This window comes from Telopea speciosissima, chromosome 9 (genome assembly GCF_018873765.1).
Source record: "Telopea speciosissima isolate NSW1024214 ecotype Mountain lineage chromosome 9, Tspe_v1, whole genome shotgun sequence".
Taxonomy (NCBI): domain Eukaryota; kingdom Viridiplantae; phylum Streptophyta; class Magnoliopsida; order Proteales; family Proteaceae; genus Telopea; species Telopea speciosissima.
Genome location: NC_057924.1, coordinates 249465 through 264461, shown reverse-complemented (window position 1 = coordinate 264461; position 14997 = coordinate 249465). Strand labels below are relative to the sequence as shown.

Genomic DNA, 14997 nt, shown 5'->3' with positions numbered 1-14997 from the left:
AAGTAAAAGATTGTATTGATGATATAGTGACATAACACGACAAATAAATGGGGTACATGATGAAATGATGAATAGCTAAGCTCTTATGGAAGTGTAAACCTGGATACCAGCTGTTTACTGCCATTGAATTGACCGTGGGAAGAGGCTCTGTTGGGGGAGGAGGAAGCACAATTTTGAGTTATTTCTTTGTTTCTATTTGGTAACCCCAAAGCTCACTGAGCTATTCTATTATTGGTCCTCAATTGCTTTGGGAGTCCATGTGGAAATGGAAGGATTGCATTAGAAAAGACTTCTGTGATTCTCATGCTCAATCCCTAGGATATGTGACGAAATTGGTCTTGTGCTTGAAATTTTATCTTATAGTGAAGTTCAACAGCCTAGTGGGCAAGAGCCTCAGCGCAACAATTAAGTAGCGCTATTGCAACCTGTTGGTTGCGGGTTCAATACTTGGAAACAGCCTCTCTTGCTTCACAAGGGTTAAAGCTGCATACATTTTCCCCTCCCAAACCCTGCTGTAGCAGGAGCCTCATGCACTGGGACGCTCTTTTTACTGAAGTTCAACAGCTTGGACAGAACATAATTTGGGAAACACTAGATGTATATGTTTTGATCAGTAGATTGAGACAGTGGGACTGGTAAAGTTTCAGTTGTTATTAGAGGTGCCAGTACAAGGAAGTAATAAGTCTTGACAAAGGCATGCAAAGAGGCTTCTTTGAGGAATAAATGGGAGGACTAAAGGTGAGGATCAGATCCTCTAACTTTCCAAACCTTTCTATGCTATGCCAAGACTCCGAGTAGAATAGCATTGCCTTCTGGGGCACAAATGAACACCATTTTAGCTAGTCACCTCCCTATTTTCTTAGTCATCAAACATACAATCCCTCTAGGATGCTGTGTCCATCCAGGTGAGGCATCTTGTGTCTCAAAGCAGGTTTATAGTAGTTTATACCATGAACTTCTCGGAATCACTTGCATGGGATCAAGGTGATGCAAACATGGTATTGTTTCTCAGAACAATACTCTTTAAATAACAACCAAAAGGGAAGGTTTTTAATCAGATTTGATCAAAATTAGTTAGATTTTATTAGGTTTACATCAATCATAACAAGATATGTTTCAGAATATGGCAAATACCAGAGCATAGGATTATAGAAAAACAGTTGGTGAGATGTTGCTTCTGGGAGATTTGGCACCTTTTTAAGGTGTCCCCTTCAAAAAGGTTGTATGACACTTAATATTTTAAAGTTTGTCATGTTGATTTCCTGTTATCCCTAAAAGCCTATATAATTTTCATAGTGAATGGCATGTTAAACATTCCATCTATGTGAGATACCGACTCTTGGTAATGATGTGAACAGAGAAAATTTAAAACCAAATCAATGACCAAAGAAGACACTAAACAGCAGATGTTCAACTTTGGAGTGTTGGACCCGGAAAGCCAACTCAGTAAATGTGGATTGACGTTTCAGTATGTTATAGCATTAAAAGTTAATATATATCGTCTTATGGAACCATTGAGAAAAACATGTAGAATATTAATATGATCTATGGATATTTATCAAAAAATAAAATGATCTACAGAATTTATCAACAAATATGTGCAATACTTATGTCATGATGTTAAACTCTATATGAAATTCAAAAAGTTTGGCAGTACTCATCAAAACACTCCTGAATATATACATACTGGGAAAAGAAAATAGAAACCAAGTAGCTTTGAAACATTTTGGTCCCCCAAAATTTTTTTGGGGGACAATAAGGATAATGGATAGAGCTTGAGACAAACATAATAAAGCTTTCCTACCCAAGCTTAATATCATTAAGTGAAAGAAGAAGTAACTTCGAGTGTTCTTGTCTATAATCTAACTTTTTTCTTTTATTATTATTTTTTTTAAGTATTGGATCCATATTTAAACCATAACATTATGTGTAAATGTGTAAGAAAATGTGAGTTCGGATTTTCTTGTCTTTTTTTTTGGGTGGGGTTTGGATTGGAAGCTGGCTACCACTTTCTTGTTGCAGGTGAAAGTGCATTTTAAATCCATTCCTACAGAATGAAACCCCACATACTTAACCAACTTAACAAGCTGGCATATTTTAACTAACTTGTTTCTAACATATGAAACAGCCTGTCCCTCCCAACCAAATACAAGTTGAGTTATTGTAAGCAGTTTTAGGCCAGAGGTTAGGATTGGACAGATCAGCTCTGATTGATTCTTTTTTTTTTTTTTTGGTAGAAGCTCTGATTGATTCTCGGTGGCTCTAAATCTCCACATAGATATAATCACACTAAGCAAAGTCAATATTTGTAGTTTCTGACTATCCGTAACTGTTGTTTGGGTTTATTTAAGGTGGGCATGTATGTTAGCATTTCTTTCGTTTACTTCTTGATATATCAAACGTGCTTCCAGTGGTTTTTATAACTATACCCAAATTTTCTTTATACTTACTTCTAGCATGCCCAATTTCTTTTCTCCGTTAATTGTTTGTCAAATGATATCTTTCTTCCAAATATGCTGCACTCAGCCATCTCCATGGAACAAAATCATTCACTGAATGACACCTCGGAGAAAGCCAAAGCGTGTTGCATAGGTAGGAATAAAAAAAGTGCCCCACGCAGATTGAAAGGTTGACGGCCAAAATTATTAGGGAAGACCACAACACGGATATGATGGACTCTCGGTCCCTGATGCTTCATCGGGAGTTTTCATAAAGAATGACAACCTTGGGGGAGGGGGAGGAATGAGGACGAAGAAGATGATCACTAACCTCAGCTGCAGTCCTATGAGATTGCATCACGGCTTCAGCTTTTGCGTTCACATATCTCCATTGCAGATAATGGTTATGAAGCAGACGTAGGGCGTGGACGTCTTCTTGATTACTCGAAACCTTCCTTCCCTTTCTTGCCTCTGGTCCCAATTTCGTGTTTGATGGGTGTGGTGGAAGGAAAATACTTGTCTTCGTAGAAATCGGATTAGGCTTCAAGGCAACAAGAGATGCTGACTTGTAGATAGGCCTGGCCGGACTAAATAAGGAGTTTACGCAACTTGGCAGTGTCGAAATCAAAGAACGGTGGAAAGGGGAAGCAGAGGTTTTGGAACAGTCGCCAAGGCCATTCACCAGTCTGGTGGACATAGTAGGCAACAAATCCGCCTCTGGCATGGAAGAACGGAAATCTGGAATTGACCGTGTCTTGCAGTTCTGCAATGGATTTGTAGGACTAATAAATGTGCCACCTTGATGAGAAATACTGCATGTTTCGGATCCAGAGTAATCGCTAGATGTTGATTTTTCTGAAAGGGTTTCAAAATGTTGATCATCTTCTTGCAAGGTAGAAGATCTCACAGCAACAGAAGGTGCAACCTCGGATGAGACCGCGGGGGTGGGCTTATTCCCAATACTCGACTGGACAAGCTTTGCGGCAGCTGTGGTTGCCACAGAGCTGACGCCAATGTTGTTGGTGGACCGCTGAAAACTTTGATTCGACGAAACTGATATAGGCGTTGTCCTGTCAACATTACGCACCATCGGTGTGTCTGGCCTCGAACGGACAAGACTACCATTTCTTCCCAAGAATCTGCTGTTGTTGAAGGTTTTCGGGTGGCTTGCGTCGGGATATTGCGTATGATGCTCTGCGTCGCCTCCATTCTCCTTAAAGAGCTTTACTGGTCGCTGCTTCCGCTGCAGTGTGACTGCTTTATTCTGAGATCCAGGAGGAATTTCCATGCTCCGCGCTGTATCCAGTCTGTTCTCGTCCGCACAGCACAACGGTTCCAGTTCACCGTGCCGCCTTTGCACAGATTGAGAGCGCTGCTGATTCTGCCTGGGCTGAAATTCCACGGAGGATGACATGGCGTGCTTGGGATTGAAACATTTGGAAGCCGGGAGGTGAAGATCACCAGAAGATGAAGAAGAAACGACTGGAGACATGAACCTAGAACTGACCTCCCTCACCCGAGGTCTACGATGAAGCTGCGGAGCGGCCGTGGTGGTGGTGATAGTATTGGTCGGCTGCTGCTGATCTTGCAACATCAAAGATACTTCAGAGGTTGTTTCATCCATTTGCCCTAATCGACGGACAGCAACCAGTAATGACCAAATTACCCGATCTATTTTCCCTTCTTATGACTGAAAATCAGTGGCCAGACCCAACTACCCTGCGCTGGCCTTCACAATTCTCACTTTTGTCGGAAATCTATCTCTACGCAGACCACGACTCCAAACCTGGAGAGGAGGATTGGTGGATCCGGTGCTTTTTTATTTTGAGCTCAGAACTATTTCATCTCTGAAATGAAAAGAGATGAGGAGTGCAGACAGGATACACAACACTCGGACGAGGAAGATGAATAGAGTTTTCTGTTTTCGTTTGACGATAAAACTAGCCGTTAGATGGGGAAGCCCTTTTTTTTTCTTTTAAATGAAAACTTCCCCCATATGTTTTTTAAGTTTTAAGTTCTAAGTTCTAACGGTCGCCTTCTGCAGACCAGCTGTACAAAGACACTTCTTGGGAAATTTACAAGATTACCTAGATTTGGGTTTCGGTTTAGGGGTAATCACTACCATTCCCTTTACTTGTTTCATATTTATTCAAACTCTTTTATCCTAATAAATTTCTCGACTCATGGTGACTGGTATCCAATTCACAGTGATTCACCCCTAGGATGGTGGGTGAACCATCCTCTATGGGTGGGGGAAAACTTAATTCAATTTTTTTTTGTTTCTTTATTTTTTCAGTAAAAGTAAAGTTTTTTTTTTTATTTTTTTATAGTTGGAATTTGGAAATTTGGTTTTTAATGGAGGCGACCGTCCGTCGAACTAAAATTTTGGAAAACCTGGTAAAGAGTCATGTAGACTAGGTCAAAGTAAAAAATGGCGAGACAAAGTAATAAATCGTTCGAGTCAAATAAGACTTGATATTTTTACTTGATTCATAACAAACTCAACGAGTATAGTCGTTTTTTTAAAAACCACAAAACCGATTCACTTAGAAATTGAGTTGAGTAAAATATTAAATCCATATTATAAAACAATACGAAACCCAAACTCCTCAACTCCCTTCTCTTGTTCAATGGTATGAACTCAAAATGAAATGATATGTGATTCCTTTATTTTTTTTTTTCCTTGTTTTCCCATATTTTCTGATTTTTACTAATTTATACATATTTATTGCATTAAAATTTAAAAAAAACGTGACTCGTTTTGATCGGGTTTGACAATGCCGAGTCACCAATTTTTTTTAAAAGGCGAGTCCAATCAGAAAACCTAGTTTTTCAACTATGCTCTTTTTTCCTTGGTAATTTAAATTTTCTAAATTACTCCTATCCTCTCCCATCCCCCACTACAGCTCTCAGCAGCCCACCTCCGTCCGCCACCACCCACATGACCACCAATGACCTTGCCTTCCCCCACAACCCCACCTCATATTAATTAACATCAATAGGTATTCATCAAGTTTCTCCTAAATTATTATGACTTGCCACTGTTTTTAGAGCATTCTAGTAATTTTTTAGGGAATCATGCATTATGAAGGCATTTTTACTATTTAATTAATTTTGAATTTCTCATATTATTTTTCATAGCTTAATCTTATGTGTTTAGATTCATGTTAGTTTAGAATGTTTGAAAGTTTATTTGGATTTTTTTTATAAAGTAAACCGGATGTTTAGCACTTGTTACCAAAAAAAAAAATGGATGTTTAGCACTTATGGCATTGCTATAATCAATTCGTGTTTGCAAATTTTTTTGTTTCAGTATCATGTGTTAGTCTACTGACGTCTAATTTGTTATAAATATAAATTAGGGCGAGAGATCATTGTGTGGTCGTGTAGCCCCTACACTAGTGTGAGGCCAATGACAGTGCATGCAAGGGCATCAACATGAATGGGATTTTTATATTTCACGAGGGTGGGGGTAAATTTGCGAGCTCTTGTGTTTGGCCTTTGGACATAGGAGCCACGCGATCGGACGACATTATTTTTCCCTATAAATTATTTTGTTTTAAGCTATCTTTGGTATAGTTTAAATTTATGTTTATCTAACACATAAATATAAATAGATGTGTTTGGTATGATTTATGATCCCTATTACTTATTAAAATAAACCAATATAAACACAAATTTATAGCTCGAGAGTTGTTTATGACTTATTGTCATAAACTGTTAATGTTTGTTCATGAGGGTACTATTAATGAACATGTGCAAAATTGCTACTTAACTGTAGGTAAAATAGTAAAATTATCGAACATTAGAACAAAAGTCTCTCTCTCTCTCTCTCTCTCTCTCTCTCTCTCTCTCTCCTACAGCATCCCACCCCCACCCCGTCTCTAATATATATAGAGAGAGAGAGGGAGACTTTTGTTCTACCAAATATATATATACTAGTAAAGTTACACGTGCAAATGCACTTGTTTGCTTTTTTGAAGAATGGAAAAATCTTAGGAAATGAAAATATGATTGGTACAAAGCATGGCAATTTAAATACACGTGTTTCTATTTTTTTTTATAATTTAAATATACTTACTTAAAAACAAGGGGAAAGTCTTTAATTTTTTTTTTTATAATTTACATATACTTACCTAAAAACAAGGGAAAAGTCTTTTATTTTATCAATTTATAAACCCTATTTTTTTGGGAGTTGTTTTTTTTTTTTTTTTTTTTTTTTTTTTTTAAGAATGAAAAAATCTTAGGAAATGAAGATAAGATTGGTACAAAGCATTTCAATTAATGAATGCTATTTTTTGGGAGAGAATGAGGGACAATTTTAGGAAATGAAGATAAGATTGGTACAAAGCATGGCAATTTACATACACGATCTATTTTTTTATTTTTTTTAAACAATGGGGAAGTATTTTTTTTTTAAGAATGAAAAAGTGTTAGGGTTCCAAAACTACTCAAGATTAATGAATGCTATTTTTGGGAGAGAATGAGGGACAAATTTTTTGGAAAAGTTTTTATTTTCTCAATTTATGAACCCTATTTTTTTGGGAGAGCGAGTTGTACAGCATGTCAATGTACATAGACTCGTTTCTTCTTCTTTTTTTGAAGAATGGAAAAATCGTTTCTATTTTTTTTTTTTTAAACAATGGGGAGGTTTTTTTTTTTGAAGAATGAAAAAGTCTTAGGGTTCCAAAACTACTCAAGATTAATGGATGCTATTTTTTGGGAGAGAATGAGGGACAAATTTTTTGGAAAAGTTTTTATTTTCTCAATTTATGAACCCTATTTTTTTGGGAGAGCGAGTTGTACAGCATGTCAATGTACATAGACTCGTTTTTTTTTTTTTTTTTTTTGGGAAAGTCTTTTTTTACTCAAGATTAATGAATGCTATTTTTTGGGAGAGAATGAGGGACAAATTTTTGGGAAAAGTCTTTTATTTTCTCAATTTATGAACCCTGTTTTTTTTTGGGAGAGCGAGTTGTACAGCATGTCAATGTACATAGACTCGTTTCTTTTCTTTTTTTGAAGAATGGAAAAATCTTAGGAAATGAAGATAAGATTGGTACAAAGCATGGCAATTAATGAATGCTATTTTTTGGGAGAGAATGAGGGACAATTTTTTTGGGTTTATTGATATTGTTGAAGGGCATTTTTGGTATGAAAAGATTTGCCATGACTTTTGAGTTCTTACTTTTATAATATAATAATATGATATATATATATATATATATATATATATATATATATAGAGAGAGAGAGAGAGAGAGAGAGAGAGAGAGAGAGCAGGATAGACATCTGTATGTGCAAATGCACATGTAGGCATTCGATCTCTCTCTAGTAAACTCGCACGTGCAAATGCACATGTAGGAATTTATTAAATGAAAGACAAAGAAAATGCCTAGAACAAACTAAATGCATTTAAATTATATAAATAAATCGTGAAGGTTCAAGTCCCTCAATCCTAAAAATAAGTGTCTGGTTTATTTCCTAATGCTTTTATTATTTATCCTGTTAGCGATTCAACTTTAGTCATTGTTATCCTTCTCAAAATTAATTATATTTCTCATTAAAATAAGAATGTCATATCAATGGATAACTCTAAGGAAACTTCATCTGCACAAGATCAATCCAATTTTTGTTTAATTCTTGGAATGTGACAAAATAAAATCGTAATTGATAGAATTCATGGGTGTTCCTATGAAGAAACACTTATGATACTCGAACTTATGCCTCATATAGCATGTTATTCTATTTTAAAATTGATTTCTTTTACACTCAAATATTTTTTATTGAAATTAAATAAAAATATTCACTTGCAAAATATATCTATTAACTTACTTATGCTGATATTTTTACCAACAAAAAATTACTTGTGTTGATATTATCAATCATATATTATATCGATTCAAGCAACTAATAAATTAAGATTATATTTATACAATAACTTTTAAAAAATTAATTGAAACATTCTGCAATTTGAAGTGGGAGAGATCCAGATTTCTCCAAGGGGTTTTGAATAAGATGACTTTTTCATTTTTTTTCCCCATATTAAATAAGTATTAAGTAACAAGAATGAGAAGTGGAATTATTTTTTTCATTAAATTGTTGATCTAATTTTTTCACGAGACCTCCTTTATATTATTGTCATTATAGTAGACTTTAATCACCGTCGTATTCTTGTGCATGTAGAGAGAGTGACTTCGAGAAGTGCTTCTTTAGGAGTTAAACTTCCATTCATCCATATTTTGAGACTTGTTAATGGCTTATTTTGAATGATAGACATTTAATTGTAAAGGTCCATAAAATTAGAGTAACGGTATAGTATATAATTAATTAGGATAATTGTAAATATGTACTATATAATACAATATATTATAATATTATATTATATAATATAAATAAAGGCTTTTGTTGTATTATATGTATGAATAAATAATACATAATATATTTTTCACATAAGCATACCAAACCTATTTTTCATTATATAATCTATTATGCCTAGTAGTAACCAAATGATTATTGTTCATAGTTGATTATTCATAAATAAGTCATAAATATAAGGGGAAAGTTTTCATACACAGTTGTGTAAGCTGTGTATGTGAGAGGGTCTCTCACAAAGAGTTGGAAAAGTCATAAATCCCCACCCATTAATTAATGCCTTGAAACTCTCACCCTCTCACATACACGGTTTACACGACCGTGTATGAAAACTTTTCCCTAAATATAATTATAAACTATGCCAAAGAGAGTCAAATGTTTCGTAGAAATGCACACAAGAAAGTCATCATCTCATTTTTCATTTATTTTCTTATTGATTTTTGTTTAGATTATAGCATGATATGTGTTTAATTTAATAAAGAGACCTACATATGTATTTAGAATATGCATCTTTCTTTTAAATTTTAATTGCATTTGTTTTATTTTCAAAAGTTATTTAAATTAGGGCTGGTTCAAAACATTTTGAAACCGATATGTTTTCAATGTGGGTGGTATATCCTAAATTAGGTTGCCACTCCTATTCATCCTATCCCAAGAGAATGAATCCCCTTGAGGACAACTCACTATTCTTAAAATTTTGTAGCTAGATCTACACAACTTCGAATTAAAACTCTTAAAAAAAAAAGGGGAGAAATTACATTTATCACCCTTATAGTTTGAATCTATTATGTCTATACTCTTGTAAATTTATTTATTTCAAAAGCCTCCCCTTTATTTTGGAAAAATCTTACAATAGTACCCTAACCGTTAGATTAGAACAGTTAAGTGTTGAAGTCATCACCCAAATATTAACTAAATGCCCATAATACCCTTAATGAACGTGATTTTACATATTTACCCCCATTTGTTTGAAGCCTAACCTACTGATTTCTCTCTCCTCTCTCACTCCTTCCTCTCGCTACCGGAGTCCCCTGTTGTTGTCGGAGTAGCCCTAAAGACCCCTTCCGCTGTTGCTCCCTCTATGACTATCTTCGTCAATCGCCTCACTGTGCTACGGATTTGGCAGAGCTTTGATTACCTAACTGATACATGGTTGCGGGGTGGAAAGATTGGGCAAACCCTCTGTGACGGGAGGAGGGTGAAAGAGAGAAAGGTGGATTGAAGGGGAAAATTCAGGGGTTTTTTTCTCCTGAAATTTCAAAAGGTGGGTTGGTTTTTCTCTTTGCAAATTTTTTTGGGTAAATTACACATCACCCTTTGATTTTCAATCGAAACTCAGATCACCCCTTGTTTTTGAAAAAACTCAAATCACCTCTAGTTTAGATTCTAAAATGACAAATTAGTCCCCGACGTTACTTTTATGTTGTTAAGTGATGATGTAAGCAAGTTAAATAAATTTAAATCTCTAAACTACCCTTGACTAGTGTTAATTTACGATTTTACCTTTATAACTAAAAACCCCAAATTCATACTCTTCCTCCTCACACCTGCAACTCACTCTCAAGCAAAAGTTCACCGGAAACTCAATCTTTGCCGGTCCAGTCAAGCAGTGCATCAGAGAAGAAGCGAAAGAGGTGCAAGCAATTGCAATTGGAATCTGCCTTACCGTTGGGCTTCACATCACTCCCGGTGCCGATGCAAGAAAAACCCTGCAACTCATATTAGACTCTCCTCTCTTCTTCTTCCTCTTTGACTCTTTCAAAACATGTTTTTTTTTTGCCTTTCCTCTACAAAACCCCAAAAGCACTCCATTATGCCCAGACAGATTATTATTATCTATCGATAAATTTGATCTCTATTTTTTATTTATTCCATAAACGAACCCTGCCCATCATCAGTGTAATCGAATTGAACTGCAATTTGTGCCAGACTGCTACCTGAATTCGAACTTTCTCTGTTTCTTTCATGGCAATTCCACCTCAAGCTTTCCCACCAAGAAAGAGATGACCTTCTGCAAGCTCTTTCATCTCCCCTGAATTCACCGACCGAAAACTCCTTCAATCTCTTATGCTTCTCTCTTGAGAGATTTCCCTTCTTAACCCTCTCTAGTCCCTTCTCAAATCCACCTTCTCTTCAATAATCCGCAAATCCAAACTCCTCGCGATCGTATTCGAAGAGATTTTTCACCTACCCATTTCCTTTCGGATGAAAGAACAGAACGGTGACTCCATCTTCTTTTCTTTTGGTGGTTAGATGTCGAGAGATTCTTTACAGATTTTGCTTGTTAGCACTTGATCCATCGCATCTGCACTCTGCACTCTGCACTCGAGGAATTGTTCGATAACAGCAGAGATGTAGTTGTCACATGGTATTATTCAACTTCCTCTCTATAATCCTTTACAAAAATGCCGTTGCAAGAAAAAACCTACAACTCATCTTCCCCAAATCATTTAGGATTTGAAAAAAGGAAAGATGAGAAGGGATTCCCTATCCGTCTCCTCCAAGGAAGATTGAGCAAATTTTAGGGGTGCCAAGGAGCAACTCAATACAGGGGAAGAGATTCAAGAACAAAGAGCTTATGGAGATGATATTAGGGTGCCTGCGACGAAGGAGCAACGCAACCTCTGAAGTAAATTGCTTCTCTAACAGCACAACCAACTTCTTGTCTTCCTCAGGCTGGCTTATGAGCTTGATGGCCACGTCTCTCTGCCTGTATATCCCATGATAGATACAGCTGTGGTGCCCGGAAGCAAAATTACTCCCGATGAACAGCTGAGACAAATCAGCAGTCCACTCTTCTTCACCCTCTCCTTTTATCTCTGCACCAGAGGAGACCAAGTACTTGGACCACCAAACGGCTCGTTTATACTCGTGAAAGCCTCCTTTCAGATCTACCATGGTTTGATTCCTGCTTGAACCACTGAAAAATCTCCATCATCTCTATTTCCCAAAACCATCAAAATGGACCACAGGGCTAGGGCGAAGCAGAGGCGGTGGTGGCGGTGCCGCCAGCGGAGTTGCAGGAAAAGGGTAGAGTATTTTAGGTTGAAGATGAAAAAAGGATAGTATTATAAATATAATTATAATGTTTTAGTACAAAAGTAAAATAATCATTTTACACTAATAACTAACAATAGATTAACACCATTACTGTAGAAGGGGTAATTTGAGTTTTTTAAAAAACCAGGATGACCTGAGTTTTAATTGAAAATCAGGGATGACGTATAATTTAGCCCTTTTTGTTTTTTTGTTGTTCAATGAATCCCAGATGGAATAAAATTCAAATTGAAGGATGAACTTAATGTGCGTATGTGATTCACTTTTCTCATTTCTATTAAAGATGTGTAATAAGTATTAAACCAGTGGAGGTAATAAATCGAATTTCGGATCAAAACTGCAAGGATCAAAAAGAATAATCACGCCACAATGAATCAACTTTGGATTGAAACTGAAGGGTCGATTAGACCTATATCTCTTTTGCTTAAAAATCCAAGAAAAGTGAACAAAAATAAGATTCATAAAGTTCTCTTGCTCCCTCTCCTTAGTCCCTTCTCCTCCTCCCTTCTTCCGCTTTCTGTTATCTGTGCGCCGTCACCAATGTCTCATAAATCTCAAGCCATCAAACCTAGGAGCGAATTTCCCCTTAACTGAAGGCTTGCTCGAATTAGTCCCTCGGTCATTATTCGAGAAAGAACCCTCATTGGCGCGATAGGGAGAAACGGCTACGTCGTGGTCGCTAGGGGAAGAGAAAGTGACGGTCGAGGCGGCAATGACCGATGCAACGAGAGCTCCGGATCCCTTCATGTCAGCCGTCCGATTTCATAACTTGTTTCACTTCAGCATGATACTCGAGATCAGAAGCTTAAAACGCTGCCGAGAAATGAACGAAATCCGACAAAAACCCGCTGGATCCCTGCCGCTGTCACTAACCGACACCGGGGCTTTCTGCTAGGTTATTGGGTTTTTTACGTTCTGACCTGAAAGGTGGAATGGTCTTTCCCTATGCAATTATTTCCCAATTTTAGTGGTTCTGTGTGTTGGGTAGTGGGTTTAGTATATATTTCATTTGTTTAATTTTAGTTTCAAGGTTTTATTTTACAATCTCTGTATCTTTCCGTAGCAACAGGCGGTCTTCCAATGTAGCAATGGAAGGGTGATGGACGTTAACAGGGGAGGAGTGGAGTGTGGGTTAAGAAAGGGTAAAATTGTCATTTCATTCCTAAAATTAAAGAGTTAACTCTCAGGGGTATGGATGTAATAAATTAATTTATAAGGTGGTAGACATAATAGATTCAAATTACAGAGGTGGTAAACATAGTTTTTCCAAAAAAAAAATAAAGAGAAATTTACACATACCCCCCTAAGGTTTAACGAAAGGATATTTTTATCCCCTAGGTTTGGAAAATTCTGCATACCCCCCTGAGGTTTGCAAACGGTAACAGATAGGTCCATTTCGTCAGTTCATGACTAACACTGTAAAAAAATAGACTTGAACTGACGAAAATGCCCTTGCCATTAGGGATTGAAAGTGAACTGGCGGAATTGCCCTTTCCATTGGAGATTCACAAATGACTAATTCGTTATGGGATTTTTAGGGTTTGAAATTGAAGAAAATCCCAAATGCAGAGCTGCAACTCTTCTTCCTCCCATTCTTGGCCGAGAACCTGCTTGAGCACTGTGTTGTTCCCTTAATCGAGCCACACCGGAAGAGAAAAGGGGGTTAGAGCACCAGCAACTTCGATAAAGTTTAGGGAAGAGAAAAGGGGGTTCTAAGACTGCAACTTCTCCATCTTCTCCAACTTCTCCAACCTTGGTTTAACCTGCGACTCCAACATCTGTAAGTATTTCCTTGAATTTCTTCATCCATTCTCAAACCACCCTATCCAGAAATTTGAAAATTTGAAGGGAGTATTTCTTAATCTGTAAGTAACATTAGGCTCTAAGAGAAGCCCGACTGCAGCCTTCGATATATTTGGGTCACAGCCTTAGAAGGGAACTAGGTGCTCCATTCCTTGAGACTCAACCACCCTATCCAGAAATTTGGAATTTGAAAGTTTATAAACTCAAAAATGTGACTGCATCTCAGTGAGAAATTGTTTCTAGACTCGAAGTGAGCACTTGGTCACAATAGACTGAAGGAGCAACCTTACCATTGCCTGTCCACAATGTTTGACACCACTAAATTTGCCACCTGGCAGAAAAAAAGGCTGTGTAATATCATAGAAAATTCAATTATGTATCCCATATATTGGCATTTTTCTCTTTATCTCTTCTGATGTTCCCTTGTTTGCAACAATTTTCAAAATTTTGATTTTCGAATAAATTTTAGAAGGATTGTTCATATTGCCAACTTTGTTTGGCTGGAATTTGACATATGAGTGCGGGGTATGGTGCCATATTTGTCACCAAATTTGGTCACCACTTTATCTGACACATGGTAGATATTGAAGCCATTCAGGGAGGCCTCCCTAACTGGACCGCACATAAAACCATACCTCAATTATTTTTCATAATAAGATTGTTAAACATTTCATCCACCATGAAGCTAATCTGATCTTTGAAACAAATGTGGTGTGATGCTTTCAAGGATCTTAAGGCAAAATTCTTTGTCATACTGAAATATAACCTACTCTATTTTGCTTTGTGGCAGATCTTCTTGTATAAAAGATTTCTTCTCTATCCAAGGGGAAATTCTTTGAGTCAAACAAATGTGTGATGCTTCCAAGAACTTCTATTAATTTATCCCCAAATGAATACCTACAGCCCTACTGTTGGGGCTAGAGAAAACAGTTAGTGAATGTATTAGAATCTGGTTTAACATAGAAATAGGATTCAGATTTTGCCCAGCAGATAGGATTGCAAGACACAAAACAAGAGAGACTAGTTAAAACATATGTGGAGTTCTGGAGTCTTGATTGTAGGGATATGGTTCTGCTTGGTTAATATGCTTTTCCCTCCTTGTTCTCCAGTAATTCATTATCAGTTCTTCATGGAATAGATCTTTTGATTCCTTGATGGGACTATTATTAATGCTTAGATTCGATGTTATGTTTGCAGGTATAATGTCTTCTGGTAGTGTCAATGAGAGCTATTCAGGATACCTTAAGTTTGAGAACAAGCTGTGTTTTTGTGGGAAAAAAGCTGCTGTGAGGATCTCGAACTCAACAGATAACCCAAATAGGCT

At 36.8% G+C, this 14997-nt stretch overlaps 1 protein-coding gene across 1 annotated transcript in view; it reads right to left on the bottom strand.

The window, feature by feature from the left end:
• The window catches only part of LOC122639074 (QWRF motif-containing protein 6-like), a 36509-nt gene extending 32414 nt beyond the window's left edge, over positions 1 to 4095 (bottom strand). Inside the window, exon 1 of the mRNA XM_043831911.1 lies at positions 2770 to 4095. Coding sequence (XP_043687846.1) covers positions 2770 to 4062 — 1293 coding nt within the window. The 5' untranslated portion in view covers positions 4063 to 4095. The remainder of the gene's footprint in view (positions 1 to 2769) is intronic.
• Positions 4096 to 14997: the final 10902 nt, after the last annotated feature.